The sequence below is a fragment of the Mastacembelus armatus genome, chromosome 13 (genome assembly GCF_900324485.2).
Source record: "Mastacembelus armatus chromosome 13, fMasArm1.2, whole genome shotgun sequence".
NCBI classification, from domain to species: domain Eukaryota; kingdom Metazoa; phylum Chordata; class Actinopteri; order Synbranchiformes; family Mastacembelidae; genus Mastacembelus; species Mastacembelus armatus.
This window is the reverse complement of record NC_046645.1, coordinates 8,748,354-8,764,773: the sequence shown is the minus strand read 5'-3', so window position 1 is coordinate 8,764,773 and position 16,420 is coordinate 8,748,354. Positions and strand designations below refer to the sequence as shown.

Sequence of the window (16,420 nt, the reverse complement as noted above, 5' to 3'; positions counted from 1 at the left end):
TCAATTTATGCTTTATTTTTTAAATGTGAATATGGATTATACACAGACTGAGAAACTTACATTTGATTAGTTTCACTACTTCAATGTGATTAGAATGTGTAACAAGGGTCCCATTAACCTGGAAGACAGTAGTGGTACTACGATGAGAAAAAACAAAGTCCAAAACCTCCTATTCTATGTGCAGCCTTACAATCTAACATCCAATTATATTCTCAGACAGAACGAGCAGATATAGTGTCTGACCAGCAGATGGCAACCTAATGCCTCTGTATTGGCCTTGAATTATAAAACTGTGACATTAGCAGTTTTAAAGACATGGAGGAAAATTAACAAAATACCTTGATGATCCTGTCTCCTGTCTGAACACCTGCCCGCATTGCAGCCCCATCTGGCAAAGGCAGAAGAAAAAGAATGTTAAAAAAAATATAAGGGACAACAAATGAAACAGAACAAATGGATGAATAAAACTGATTCATGAAAATAGCAAGGGAAACGCCAGACATACAGCTTTACAGTGCCACTGTTGATACTTCTGCACAGTGAATACACCATATAGCCTTGACAGATCAGATTGTAGAGTGACTATTTGAGTGCTATTTTGAAAGACCATAACAGTGGTTATATTACAAGGACCTGTTTCACAGCTCCACCCCAAACAAAAGGATTTAGGCATGAGACAGGTTATTATGAGATCCATGTCTGACTCTATAGTCAGCAGCATACAGCTGAAGCATTTTGTAAACCAAATATAGTTTTGCAAATGTGTACAATTGTCTTTAGTTTTTTATCAGTATGGAAAATGTAACTAGTCCAGCAACAGTCTGTGTATAAGCCATATTCACATTTAAAAAACAAAGCTTAAACTGAACTAAGGATATATTATTTGATGAGTAGATGTGAAATTAGAATTGTAAGGTGTGACAAAATTTTTTTATATGTGAATAAATACAAAAAGCTTATTTAGACTTTGTCCTGACTGTGAAATCCAAACATACCAATGGAAAGAAAAAGCTGCAGCAGGATGCAGGATACGTTTTGTTTCTATTCAGTTTACAAGCAAATGATAAAAAAAAGCTATGTAAATTATTCAGATGAAACTAAGTAGATTGCTCCTGTGATGCGTAACATAAGCACAAATGGGTGGTCATACAAAGACAGTTAAACAGAGCCAAGCACTGATGACAGTGCAACAAAAGTTCTCGATCAGTTCCTTCCTCGTGTCTCTCTCCATTACTGCACAGACTGTGTAAGGTTTTCTGTGGCCTGATAACAGCCATCAGTGTCTACAGACTGTAAGAGACAGCTGGGGAACACATAAGTATCCTGCCAAAATGGCCTCTAAAAAAAAACAACATGATAAAGTTAAAGCTGCAGCTACTGTGAAACTAGTGAGGAGGAAATATACAGTCAGCAGCTTCACTACACTTAGCCAGTGCCAGAGTGGTGGCGGTTGCTGAGTTCCAATTATTCCTCATATCTGTGTGTTCACAGTCAACTGCATGACAGTTTAATGTCAGTACAAGAAAAAGGAGCCCACATCTCTATTACAATAGCATAGACCAGAAGTAGTCATTGTAATAACAATTTTTTCTTCTTCCTTTTAAGTTTGAGACTCCACCTTACCTTCTTTGACAAGCTGCACAAACACAGGGTTGTCACCACTGACAGTGAGCCCAAAGCCATTTTTATCTTTCTGGATGATTACACATCGCTGGACAAGACCTGCAAGTCAGAGACAGGACAAAACCACAATAGTATCTTAAGATCGAGCAGAAAGTCACTAAAGGAAAGTAACTTAATTTTTCTTGTCAGTGCAGTAACATCAAACCTCACACTTCTAGTCAACACCAAAATATGAATTTAAGTAACTTGAAACATGTATTTTGAAGGGATTTGACTGTGTGACAATAATCACATTTTACCATTGATATAGTCTATGAGGATGACTTTTTACACTTCTTTTAATGCTTCTTGGTATGTGATGTGAAAAACTGGGTTTCATAAAAGGATAAAGATTCATACCTATCATTTAAAGAACAGGATCATAGCCTTAAAACAATACAAATCTTAAAACAATACCCACATGTCTGTATGTACATTATAATAATATTTAGTTGCTGTGCATTTTCTTCTTGTCCACCCTGACCATGGAAGTTTTCATCCCCCATCTCTTGCTTTAAGAAGACGAATGTATTGCAGACAGTCACAAGAAACATGACCAGTAATGCTTTCAACATAAACATGGCCATGTGAGTATTGTTTTGAGACACACATTTAACATATCAGCAGATAACCAATCTACTGTAGTCTAGACACTGTTATCAGGATTATCAAGTGTGTACACTAAACAAAACTCTAAATTTCTCTAAAGTTGCAGTTTTTTTATTCTGGACATAATGTTGAAAAAAGTTTTACACTGTCCACTAACTCATTTGGTCACAAAACAACAAAAAATCTTTTTAAAAATGTAAATACTGCTGATAGTCCTTCATTGTGAAGTGATGTTTAAAACTGATCTGACTCCCCAGACATGTGGTGATTGTTTCACAAGCAGGAACATTACTTTTCAGGTTTTTTATGCAGAGTTTCATTAGCATGGTGAGCAGAGATTAGAGCATATCTGATGCCTGGCTGCCAAAAACTAGACTGACAGGACAGTACATACAATATGATGTACAATACAAAGAAAGCAAAATGCTTAAAAAGAAAAAAAAACAAGACAAAACAATAACACAAAGTGAACAGATTTTCCAAAAAATCATAACGTCTATATAGAGCAGATTTTATAAGTGACCCAGAAGCAGTGAGGTGACCCTTCAGCCGGTTTCTTCACCAAGACTTCCTGTTCAGTGCAGCATCAACAAGAGGTGAGTCTATCGATAAAAGTAATAGTAGGGTGGGGGTTGGAGAGTGGAAGGAACAGGAGCTAATACACAGAGACGTTAGGTGAGCAAAAAGCCTCAGGCTGGGGGGAGGGGAGTAGAAAGAGGGTTAGGTGGAGCTGAGGGAACAGGGGGAAGGGAAAGGGAACGAGGGCAGGGGTGTCAAGGAAACAGATGAAGCCATAAGGGTTAAAGAGCTGGTGTGAATTTTTCTCTAGATGTTAATCTTTTGCCCGTTTCCTATGCTTAACACCATTTTTGAGTTCCTGGGTTGGTATTTATAACCTATAAGAAGTGGGAGTGCTGACATGATCACTGATCACATAATCCATCTAAGCTAATGCATTATTCAGAGGTTTAACTGATATGTAATCAGCAGCCTTTGCTGAACCAAAAGGAAATAGAGAATACATTGACCTTTAATACTACCACTGTACCTTTAACAATCACAAAAAGAAGAAGCCCAAGTTATTAGAATACCATTTACAAACTTTTCTTAAATCTAAAAGTTTGAGTATTCACAGCTTCTCATCTGTGAATTTCTTCTGTTTTAAGATGGTGCAATAGTAGACACAACAGAGATGACTGACTTCAACACAGAGAACACAAACATGCTTTGTAGAATACAATAGCAGAAGCTTATCTTGATAAACTGTGTCCTGGACAGACTAGACTGCCTGCAGCAGAAACTGGCATTTCTGACAAATGCCTTGAAGTTTTGTCAATTCACTACACGTGAGGCTGGGCATCCAAAAAGAAGTCATGTGGTTTCACATATCTCAAGACCTTCTTGTGTCATTGGGGCCAACAGCAGAGAACATGTGAAACGTGTCCCTCATGATATAAAGAGGCATGAACGAGCAGTTGAACAGGGTTATGATGGCACTCTCATACAACAGGGGCGATGACCCTGATAATATGTGAATTAGTGAAAACACACTATAAAAGCCATTGTTCAGTGGGCGCCTGGCTTAACTCTAAGCTAAACTAACATATAAACATGTACATATTATTTTCTGTGTGAATTTACTTTTTAACCTGACCATGAACCTGACTTAAATGTGGGATTGTGGTTATAACTCTGCAACTGCATCCTACCAATCTAAAACCTTTTAAGTAGTACTTACATAGCTGCTAAGGGTTTATGTGGTGTTTATTTTTCTCAGTGGAAAAAGTTAATATCTATCAACTACAAGGAAAGCAACAAACTTAGTAAAACATATGACTGTGACTTACTGAGAATACAGATGGCCAGGAGTTTGTTGTTCTCCTTTTCAAAGTTCAAATCCCAATGTCACAATCCAACAAAGTAATCAGTAAACCAGTTATACTGATCCACAACAAGTACCAGCTAAACACAATCATGGGAATGTATTCTCTACACTAGCTGGAACCAATACCTAGACAATGATGATGCCTTGCAGCAGTGCTACACTGGGCACTATGCACTGCTACACAATGATATAACCATAATCCAATTCACCAATGACATTTCAAAGCAGAGCTCAAATGATTTATAAACTAAAATTTCCAATAAACGATGCCAAATATTCCCTAGTTGCAGCTTCTCAAGCACTGGGATTTCGTGCTTTTCGTTCTCTTATAGCATAACAACGATTTTTCAGTTTGGAAACTTTGGTTAAACAAAACAAGTAATGTCTTTAAAATATTTTAAGATGCCAACTTAGTTTTCCAAAAGTGTGATGGGCATTATTTAATATTTTCGAGCATTTATAGATAATCAATAGATTCAATGACGAAACAATTAATGTAATACTATGCCAGAGCTCAACCAATCAGGTTTTAGCTGCATGGAGAACGTGAAGAGAACATGTAAAAATGGAGGAAAAACAAGTTGCTTATTCTGATGTTTTCCTCAGCATGATTTTAATTGTTCTTTAATAAAAATAAGGTAAACAACTTACTGCTGGCACAACATAACCCATTTGAGCTGATCTCTTGGTTTTATGCTATAATGGTTAGAACTAAATAAAATATTTGAACTCTTTTGCTGCCACTCTGCTTTAAACTAACATCTAGTGGAAATTTCACACCAGGGTCTCTAGCATGTATAGATACAGCTGTCACACCAGCCATTCCAGCAGGAGCATCTTACCACAGGACTCAGGCTTCCCCTCTGCTAGCACACTGCTGCTGCCACTCTTCTGCACCACCAGAGCTTCTGTGCACAGCCCCCACACAGACCACAGCACAGACAGCACAGCAGCAAACAAACACATACGCACGCACACCCACACCCACACACACACACACACACAAAACGAGAACCAACACAAAGAAAGGAAACACAAAACAGGAAAGAGAAAATCATGAGGGAGAAACAATCATGGAATGAGAAAAAAAAATAAATGAAAAAACCTGTTTGATAAAACATAACGGTTTGAACAGGCAGGAGTGCAGTCACTGAAAAGGAACTCATTTGCTTTTTAAAATTCCTCCACTCCTATAGGTGTCACTCTAACAATTCACTGAAACTTCAATAATGGGCCCCAGACATTGCATACTGCACTGAAATAATCATAAATGGCTCAAGTGTAGATAAAGATAAATATTCATCAGAAATTAATAAAACTACAAATGGTGAGGGTGGAATCAAATGTGAGTTTTCTACACACTTGCAACAGCCATACTAATTGGACCCATGAACAACAGAACAGAGTTCTAGTAAATGCAGGGTTAACAAAGTTTAAATGACTAACAATAAATACAAAGCAAAGTTACACCTCAGGACATAGCCTTCTTAGGCCTAAAATAAAAAAATACTGAATAATTTAGGCCTTTAAATGCAATGAATGGCATACTGAGTGCACAAAAACAAAAGCTTCTCAGATTTCATATTTAACATCCACAGTATCAGACAACTCCTGCCCATTCCTAATAAACCCAAACCATTTTAAATTATGTCAGAAAAGGTGCAACCAGGAGAAAATCTGGGAAAAAATGTTAAACAGTTCATGCAAGTTGCAGATAACTAAAAAGAGACATATACAAATATAGACCATCATGCAAGCATGCAAATAGTCATGGTGAAAATTCAAATATAAATCATGTATTCAAGTTTTTAAAGTATTAAATGTATTTAGTTTCATGTATTAAAGTATTCATTTTCAATAGAATACAGCATCCTCTCCTTCTCTGTGGCTACTGTGCACTTTGTTTAATGACCATATCATTCCAAACATGGCCCAAAGCCATCAGAGGAATACATGCAAAAAGATTTGTGTGATGCTACACATACACAGGCAACAAAATGTATGTCTTGTGTAAGCACTGAGAACACATCTTCTCTATTTTCATTGCATCATGCAGCGATAAGCTACCATGTGGTACAGAGGATTTTCTGTTTTGTTTTGAATACAGAAGCTTCAGTCCTATCTCAAAATCATACTACCCTGATTGCTGACAAACACCACAGAGAATTTTGTCATTTCAAAATAGTCTGTTTCTGAATCTTTACTATCTCACCCTGCAATAAACCTCAAGCTAGACTACATGATAGGCTTAGTGGCTTTTTTTCCCCTGTAAGTATGTGCTGAGACCACCCAACCACTTTGCGCAGACAAAACCCACAGTGCACTGATTTATGTCAAACGACAAGAACCATGTGGACATTAAACATGCAGCTGCAGATATTACAGTCACATAGTCAAACTTTTCTTTGCTTAAAAGCAGCCAATAACCTGCAATATGTAACACAAGCTTCTGTCAGTTGGTATAATGCAGCTATGACTCAAGACAATAAACACTATTGACCCTTTCCATGAGTTAAAGTAATTTAAAACGCACAGTTTTCAAATAGGCACACAAAGCATAGAGAAAGATACACACACACTACCTTTCACCATCCCAGCATGCCTTATGCAAACCGTCAATCAGCACACTTGTTTCATGACACCATGTGTGTCCGTGTTAGAGAGAGAAAGAAAGAAATGGCTGAGAGGGGCACACAGATAAATAGATGCATACAGAGATAGATCAACAGCATGGAAAATGCAGTGTAGGTGACAAGGAAAGAAAAGAGTCAAAGAATAATAGAAGGAGTGAAAGCAAAAGTGGGAAGTTACCTGTTGGATCAAACTCATTGGAGGGAAGTGAGGTTTTGTCACTTTTGGGTTTCTTGTCTGGGGGGTGGTCTTTACTGAGAATGCTGCTGGTTCTAGAGAAAGAGGAATACCCATGAGAAACAGGTAAACCAAGTGGTTTCATAGGGCAAAACATAGGCATTTGTCCAGAATGTGCTGTCACATAAAATAGTATAGTGTTTCATACATAGCACAGTTTACAGGCAGTGCCATTATATTGCATGTGTCTTGCTGTACTGCGACCCTATAACGCAACAAGCTACAGGCAAGTGGAGGTTCAGAATTAACTGCACCAAGACACAGAACCAACAATTGTTCACTTCAGTATTGAGAATATTGTGGCGAGAGGACCTAGCAGTGTATGAATCATGCTGAGTGTGTCTACTGTATAATGTGACAGCCAGAGAGGATGTGGGGCCGCTGTGCTGAGTGCCCAGAGAGCAAGGCCAGAGAAAGGATGCTCCTTAGAGGAGGTGCCACAAGGCCAGACTCCGGCTTGAACCTTGGGAGGTTATGTATGGCTGTCTCTGCCTATACCAGCCCCAACTGTGAAAGGCCACTGTTCTCTTCCCAGTGAAAGGCAGTGATGGGCCGCCCTTAGAAGAGGGACCCCTTTGTCCATCACTGTGTGTGTATGTGTGTGTGTGTATTCATGTGCATATATGAGTGCGTGGGGAGGGGTGTGGAGGGCTTGTTTGGTGCAAACTCTTAAGACTTCTGTGTTGCAGCACACCAGGCCTAGTAAAACCTGATTCACTCACCTCATCTGGAGTATATATAAATAAATAATATAAAAAACAGGTGTGTATATGTGTGTTGCCAGTCATCAACATGCATGTCTCTGCAATAAAAAAAAAAAAATCTTACCTGATTACTTTCTTGGGAAACCTGCAAAATGAAAGAGAATGTCAGTTACTTCACAGACATGACAAGACTGTCAATATAATTAAATAAACAAAACCTGAGATGCTTATGCCTGCTGCACATGAAGGGCAAAAACAAGATGCCAAGCTGACAGCTTCTCCTGAGACCCATATAGTGGTAAACATGATAATCCTGATCAAACATCAGCGTTCTTCAGCTGCAGATTATAGCCTTTTCAGGTCAAAGTCCTCTGCCTCTCTGATCTTGTCTGTGTTCGCGTGAGCTGTGATTTAATTCCTCACAAACATCATGACTTGACTGCAATAATCATATCCTAATCACAGCCAAGCTCCCTTCAATGGAGCTTGCCCTAAGACTTATTACTGCCTTGCAGTGATGTAATAAATTCAGAAACATATTGTAAAAGAAAGTTATAAATTTGTATATTGACTGTTTGGGAGATGCACCACGAATGAAAATTTTGTTCAAAGGAGGAACTTCCCAATTAATTGTCACAGTGTTTGGTAACATCTTCAAGGACTCAATGATAGGTCAGAGTGAATTTTTTTTATATACAAAAAGTCCAAATAAAAGTCGAGCTTAAAGACTAAAGTTCACCTTTCTCATTGAGACAGGTCATTCCACTGAAAGAAGCACATATTAGCATTTGTGGGCGTGAGCTCACAAAACCTGACCTCACAGGATCTAGCAATTCTTACACAAGAACCATCTTTAACTGCAGTACACTGAGAGGTGAATAAAGCCACACTTTATAAGACAAAATCCTTATTTACGTTCAAGGTTCTCTATAAATTACCCAAAACATATCTAGCACCCAAAACTAACCTATTCCAATGCAACTTAAAGACTAGTATTAATCATACATTTTATTTAGAATGCATTTTCCACTGAAAGGAAAATCTCCAGAACGTTCATGGAGTTTGTGCCAATTATCTGGGTGGCCCCTTAGCTCTAAATTATTACAAGTGGGGTCTGCACAGTCAGCATGGCTCGTTTTTCTACAGCTAGACAGAGCCATGTTTTGCCATTCTTTTTAATATAGTCTGAAAACCACTGCCAATGGCTTGAAAGTTACATGGTTACCTTAAAGATGAAATGTAGTCCCTTTTTTTCTTATTTTATGAAGCAGAATACATGGAAGAGACGCTCTAAATACACACAGTTTAAAATTATAAAGTATTATGTAATATATGAATAATTACACATTTCAGAACACCAGTCTTCCATAATGGGGAGGTCTCATGAGTAACTAGCCCACTTTAACTCTCTTTCTCCTGACGACAGTGTATACCATTCAGAACCATGCAGGGGCAGCTGAATGGCCCGTTTATGAAAATGCCTAAGACTGTAATAAGTTCCAGAGCCACCAGCAGAAAAAAAACTTGCTTTAAGTAGCCCACTCCCTAGGAAACCTCTGAATTGGAGAGATGGAAAAGTCAGTTCATGAACACACACACTGCACAGGAACATGCGAATGCACAAGCTCAGGGATGGCAAAACTGAGTAAGCAGATGTTGTTCTTGGTTGATCATAGGGGAATAAACGAAAACATGACAGTCTGACCAAGTTCTAAAGGGCTGGGTGATGCATCAGGCAGTCTATAATGTCTACACTGCAGTAGGCTTATGAATCATTCTTTTAGAAAGGAGTACCTCTACCTGACGTTTCAATTGTGTTTCAGTATGTGTGAAAACAGTTAAGAGAGAACTGAAAAGTAAGTTTGTAAAATTTTACATTTTTCCATACCAAATACCCATCGAGTCATAAAACACATGTGAGGGGTAAAGAGAGGAATAAAGAACAATAAACACAGCGATTAATAAAGAAGAGGAGAACAGGAAAGAGAAAGCCTGACAGACAACAAGTATTTAAAGTGACAGGGCTTGCTGTTAGGTGAGTTTCAAAGATATCAAACACAGTATGATTCTTGACATCAGAAATGAATATACTGAGGTATACAAACTTTTATTAAATTATAGGAACAATTTTTTCAATTGTAACCAACTATATACCAGAGAATCCCACAGAGAAACTGTCACAACTCTGGTAGAGGTTGGTGAACTACAAGGGCTGGGCATTAAAAGTTCCCCAGTTGTCCATGCACCAAATCTGGATGCCCGTAAACCATTTATAGTCTGCTTGAAACTAACTTTCCAATACAAATATAAATATGAAGAAGGGCTAAAATTAAATTGAATAAAAACCTTTCTAAGGACAACTTTCCATACCTGGGTGGGTGAGAATGCTGCTGTCACAGTGATTTTTACACTAAACCAGCAAAATGGAGTGTGGGGAAAAAGCTAAAAGCATAAAAAAAAAAAAAAAATAGATCACCCAGCATCACAGCAAACAACACATCTCAGCAGCCCTGATAAAAACACAACCCTGCATGTAAGACGAAGAAGCGTCATCAAAGCACACGAGCCAAAGAGCTACTGAAAGCCTGCAACAGAAACTTTTCTTTAGAATAAACAAGTGCTGAATGCAGACACTGAATGGAAAAGGCAATCAGCTGTTTTTAAAATAACATATGACATCACATACCAACATGTGACATGACAGCATTTAATTTGGTCAAAAGCCTGTACAATGTAGTCCTGTGTGTACACGGGGGTCTGCATGTAGAGTCCTTGCATTTACACATGTAAAACCTATAAATGATTAAGATTCAACAATAAGCCTCCACTAATGATTCAGACTGAGCAGTGTGTGAGACAGGAATGAAAAAAAGAGGTTACAAAATGAAATTGAGAAAAGCCCTTTCAATGTGGAAGCAAAAGTCCCCTTTGGTTAAAAATGAGGAATTAACAAATAAAGCAGCTCAAATATATTTTACAGCAATAACAAAAACCACAAATGAAGGGCCTATTGCAAAACTCTGAAGCACTTAGTCTGTATGTTAGCAAAGCAGCTAACTGACAACTATAGTCATCGTGCCTGATTTATGTGACGGCAAGACAAACAGACAAAAAGGCTTACAAGCCTCCCATTCCATTTTGCTTTTCCTTCCATTACTACATGTACAAAACACTGATAAATACACACTCATGTTAGGCTAGCTGAATTAAAGCTAAAGTTAATTCAAGCTGGTTATTCAAAGAGCAGAGCACAGTCTGCACATTAATTGCATTTCATTGTTTACCTTGCTATGCGCTGTCCCTAAACCTTTAGAATTTCATGGCAACTATACAGACTAGAAAGAAATATAATGCAAATCTTTTAGTCATTGATTAGTACATTATATTCATGACAGATGTAAGTTTAGCAAAGATTCCTGTTATGTTAAAATGCCTAAAATATATTAACAATACAATAAACACAGGTTGGAGGGTGGCTGCATTTTTCGGCGCCTGCTTTCAAAAGACAAGTCTGAAAGAACCAGAGCAATCTGGATTATCTGTTTTAGCAAATTCAAATGACACAGAACACCATGTCAATGTCAATAGTAATAACATAACTCAACATACCCTAAGAAGAAGGAGCAAAGACGTCTTTAATACCAAAGTGCAGATTTTTTTTTTTGTCAGCATTTTATTTATTCTAGGTCAACAGTTCTGTGCTAGGGTTTGTGGTCTAAACTGCTGGATTTTAAGGTAAGCAAAACAACTGCATTTTATTTTCAACATGTTGCTTGAAATGAAATATGATTAATCATTAATACTATGATATATATATATATATATATATATAGAGAGACAGAGAGAGAGAGAGAGAGAGAGAGTGTCTAACAAATAATATATAATATATTATTATAGCATTTAAAAATAATTCTAGGAATTTTATTGTGTTAACAAGAATATATATTAATGTAATTTAACAGGACAGTAAACATACAAGCGCAGCATGCATTCTTAACCTTAACCCTAAGATTTATTATTCAAACCAGTCTAGGTTTTGTGGGCAGCTATATAGCTTTACAGGCTGAACTGAATTACAGGCTTGTAGATGAGGTTTGTCTTAAGTCATAGGAGAAATCTGTATATAGATGTAGTTACCACTGCGATTTAAAATAATGTATTGTGACTTAAGCAAATTCTGAGAGATGTTTGCTGCAGTAGTCCTGTATCTTGATGGACAGTCGAATCACTACAAGTCTGAATAGTTACATTCAAGAGTCTCCCTTCCAGGGCAATGTTTCTCTTCAGTTTCCACTGAAAAGTATAGCTGATACAGTCAAGGCTCACACTTCACAGTAAACCTCTAGTAAATTATCCCAGCGGATCCACGTCAGCAGTGAATTCTCTGTCCAGTAGACAACAGTGGTTTATTGTTCTAGTGTATGTCCTAATGATACTTTAAACACTACACACTTTGTCATAAGAACAATTTATGACTTACATCATAGCTCAGAAAATACTAAAGTTTAATCTAATAGTCAGCTGCTCAACTATGAATGTGTTCTGAATTTCTATGGCAGTAAATTTTATATCTTTGAATTTTAGACTGTTGACCAGTCAACACCCTTAGTGGTAATAGGCATTTTCACAGCTTATCAGAGTAAATGATTAATCAATAATAATACATAATAAAATCATTACAGGTCTAGAAAACAGTCTTGAGCCTCTTTCAGGCACACTTCATCTAAACGTGTTTGTTTCATGTCTAAAGGAGCATCCTGCTCAGTTTTCTGTAAAAGTCACAATATTACTGATTTGGACTACTGCTACTTTTTACGTGTCACTAGGTACATGTGTGAATTGCATATAGTCACATTAACGGTTAGGCACATATGAGATTACCACATACTGATGTAGAATGTTGTTATGTATAGTGGGTTGACCAACCATGACAGCATTATTTTTCACTTGAACTATTGTCATGCATGTAATGAGCAATAACAGCCTTTAAAATAGTATTTATAGGCCTAGATTATTTTATTAATCAACCAATAAACATACTACAGAAGGTTTGTTCTGCTGAAACAAAAATATGTACTTGGTATTACAAAAAAGAGGAAAATAAAATCACCTTGACACTTTAGGACAATTACTGCTGTTTTACTTACGTTTTTAGAGTTTCTCCTAGATCTCCTAGATCTACATACCATCTTTGATTTAAAAATTTCAAAGTTAAAGCCAACTTTGAAATTTTTAAATCAAAGATGGTATGTAGATCTAGGAGAAACTCTAAAAACAACATGATTAGAAACAGCATTATTTCCCTAAAGAACTACACACAGTGTTTAGGAATTACCTTTACTTGGGTCATTAAATTCATTCTTGTGTACAGTTCTAGCTGTAGCAATCCTCATGACTGAGCTAGGACAACTTCCTGGATGTGGCCATTAAATGTGTCGAGAGTGAGAAGGGGAGAGAGAAGGCCGAGTCAGAACAGGGTTCGATGGGAGGGAGGGGGAGCAATGGAGCGAGCCCGGGCTTGAATGCTCCATTGAGGTTTGGTGTTTTGATGGAAAACTGTGGCAGAGCTAGGCCAACTGCAGCAATACTTACAGCAAGAGAGGCTGGGACCAGATCAGACCATGAAGAGAGAAAAAGCAGTGAAAGAGGGAGGGATGAACAACCCTATGGGAGCCAGACTCTGACACAGAGCAATTTCTGTGAAAGGGTCTCTTAAACGGACAAGGAAAGGCAACAGTGAACAATAAGGAAGTAGGCCAACACATGCAAGATTCAGAAGAAGCACTTCAGGTTAATCTCAGTTCCCCTTTAAATGAATCCAAGCAGATATGGACAGTTTACTACATTTTAACTAGGATAGTAAGTCCAAGTGATTAGTTCAATATTTTCAAAGAAGAATACAAAAACAGAAACTTGAATGTGATCACAGAGACAAGAGTTAGCAGAACACATCTGATGTACCCAAATTAAGAAACAAAGTAAGCAAACATTTGCTAAACTAAGCTTTACATTGACTTTCCCCTACCAGATAATGCTGCAGTTGTAACTGGTGCTATATGGAGTTGCTGCAGTAATCTGGAGTCTCCTGCCAGAAGCAAAGCAACACAGCTCACAACACAGGTGTTGTTGGGGCTGAGAGAGGAGGGGCGTGTCTGAAACAAGTAGAGGATTGGACAGTTTGGGAAGTTGCCTCCTGGCTGCAGAGATCAGATTGAGGTGTGTTCCATTCCAGGAGGTGAAATACAACTTAGCCTTGCATACAGTACCACATCCTAAGATATCAATAACATGGGAAAAGCTTAAGTGCAACTCTGTAGTTGTCAGTGTAATGTCCTCAGCTGTCTCTTGTGCTGACTCATGCCACTGGCCTGCAAAGTACACTGCAGAACTGGCAATATGTCCTTTTCAGCCAGCCAAACAAGTCTGCGATTCTACCTCAATGGTGTAATGACATAGTCTCTTGAACACCCTGATTCATGCCTGCAGCCTACCAATGAGAGAGAACACACACACATACACACAACTTGCTTTGTTATCTAATCTGTATACCTGAGTCACAGAACGTGGGTGCACACAAACATACAGCCTGCATGACATCACTGTTTTCCACTCCCTGCCACTAAGAAAAAGTTGTCTACACCCACATAAACTCCTTCTTTATGCCACCTTCTGTGTTATGGTCTAGTCTAATATCAAACAATGTCACATGTGACCTTAGCAGTGTACACATATACCACTGTGTATACTAAGATACAGTCTTAAAGAAACTATCAGAGAGACAGATAGACAGATAGACACACAGACACACAGACACACACACACACACACAGAGTGAGTGAGAGTAAATAAGAACAAGGTCAAAGTAGCAGCAGCAGTAGTAGTAGTCGTAGTAATAATAATAATAACAATCCTTCATTTTTTGCGATTTAATGTTTTCTAGATCATTTTTGATCTTTTTGACTCATAATCTGTAATGTGAAAACATCTTTTTCGAAAATTAAAAATGAAACAAAAATCTAAAATTGAAATTTCTGATTATTACTTATATCCCACTCCAAATTATGGTCAGGTGCACCTTGCTTAATTTTCCTCAAGATGTGTTTAGATTGGAGTCCAGTTGTGGCAAATTATACTGACTGGACATAGTTCACAAAGGCACACATCTGAATATAAGATCCCATAGTCAGTCAGAAAATCCAAGGAACCCTAGTTAAAGTGAGTAACCAAAGAACAGCCTTAGTGTGGGAGGTGACCAAAAACCGAACGGTCACTAACATAGTTTCAGAAGTCCTCCAGAGAGGTGGGAGGATCTGCTGGAAAGACGACCATCTTAGCAACACCATCAATCAGGCCTTTATGGCAGAGTGGCTAGACGTAAGCCACTTTAAGTAAAAGGCATATGACAGACAGCTAGCAGGTTGAAGGCATTTAAAGGACTCAGAGCATGGGAAAAAAAGATTCTCTGGTCTGATGAGACAATAATTGAACTGTTTGGGCAGCGCTCCAAGCAGTATGCACACACAGGGAGACTGGTCATAAATGAGGAAAGCATAGATGTAGCCAATACAGAGAGGTCCTTAAAGAAACCCTGCTTCAGATTGTACATGACTTCAGACTGGAGAGATAGTTCTCCTTTCAGCACAGCAATGACCTGAAGCTAACAACCAAGACAGCACTGGAGCATCTTCAGCATAGGACTCTGACTTGTCTCTGTCCTTGAGTGGTCAAGCCAAAGCCCAGAATTAAAGCCTATAGATCATCAGTGGAGAGATCTGAAGAGGGTGGTTCTCACACACTTCCCATCCAATATGAAAAGAAGAATGGGATAATCTGTCCAAATCCAAATCTGCCAAATTTGTAGAGACTTACCCATGCTGCCAAATGGTGTTCTGTAAAGTACTGCATTAAAGGGGACATATTATGCTTATTACCAGTTTTATATTTTAAAATTCTACTGGGAAGTGTTTAGATGCTTCATAAAACCTATTTTCCACATAATGTTTATTTTCTATTTTCACCCTCCCTTTTCTTCAAGTAAACATCAACAAGATTATAGCTTTTCCTGACATTTCCGTCAGTCAAATGCTATTAATATTCTTGTTTGTGTTACATGAAATTGCATTATTTAACACTTGATATAAACTCTCCAAACCATCTACATAAACTTTATTTTATATTCACCTTTACAAGAACATCTGTGAGAAATGACCTGTGGATATGAGTGAAGGAGATTAGAGAGGAAATGTGTTAGCAGGAATGTTAGCATTCCCAAAACACAGTATGTAATGGAAACACTTTTAGTGACTGTAAGGATGTGCAGGTGAAAAGCATGATATGTAACATGAGAACATTTGAAATATTAGTTGGATGGATGTTGTTAGTGGAGGGTCTGTCTAGCATCATATATGGTGGCAACAATCTGGCAAAGGGGTCCTGCTATAATGTACCGTGAGAAGAAAAATACAACCTTTAGTTCGAAAATCTACAATCTCTTACAAAACTCTTATACGTACACACACATAATGTGTACAGTTTCTCTCAGAGTGTAATGGTGGAAAAGTGACTTGGGAAATAATTTACTATATCCATTTTGTTTTTTTTAATCTCATACTTTGCATCTTATATTTATAGCTACATGCTAACACAGCAACTGGTTCTGCTGTCAGTGATGAAAAGCAGAAAAGGGGAAGTG

At 37.9% G+C, this 16,420-nt stretch overlaps 1 protein-coding gene across 5 annotated transcripts in view; it reads right to left on the bottom strand.

Annotated features, from left to right (window-relative positions):
• arhgef12a (Rho guanine nucleotide exchange factor (GEF) 12a) overlaps window positions 1–16,420 on the bottom strand; it is a 37,342-nt gene that overhangs the window by 13,335 nt on the left and 7,587 nt on the right. For 3 of the 5 annotated variants that reach the window (XM_026326851.2, XM_026326844.2, XM_026326836.2), the window contains 6 exons: window positions 7,853–7,873; window positions 6,968–7,059; window positions 4,999–5,064; window positions 1,624–1,722; window positions 339–388; window positions 61–118 (listed from right to left, as the gene is read on the bottom strand). In XM_026326851.2, the coding sequence (XP_026182636.1) occupies window positions 61–118; window positions 339–388; window positions 1,624–1,722; window positions 4,999–5,064; window positions 6,968–7,059; window positions 7,853–7,873 (386 nt within the window). The remainder of the gene's footprint in view (window positions 1–60; window positions 119–338; window positions 389–1,623; window positions 1,723–4,998; window positions 5,065–6,967; window positions 7,060–7,852; window positions 7,874–16,420) is intronic. The other 2 variants (XM_026326870.2, XM_026326861.2) reach the window with 1 other exon arrangement.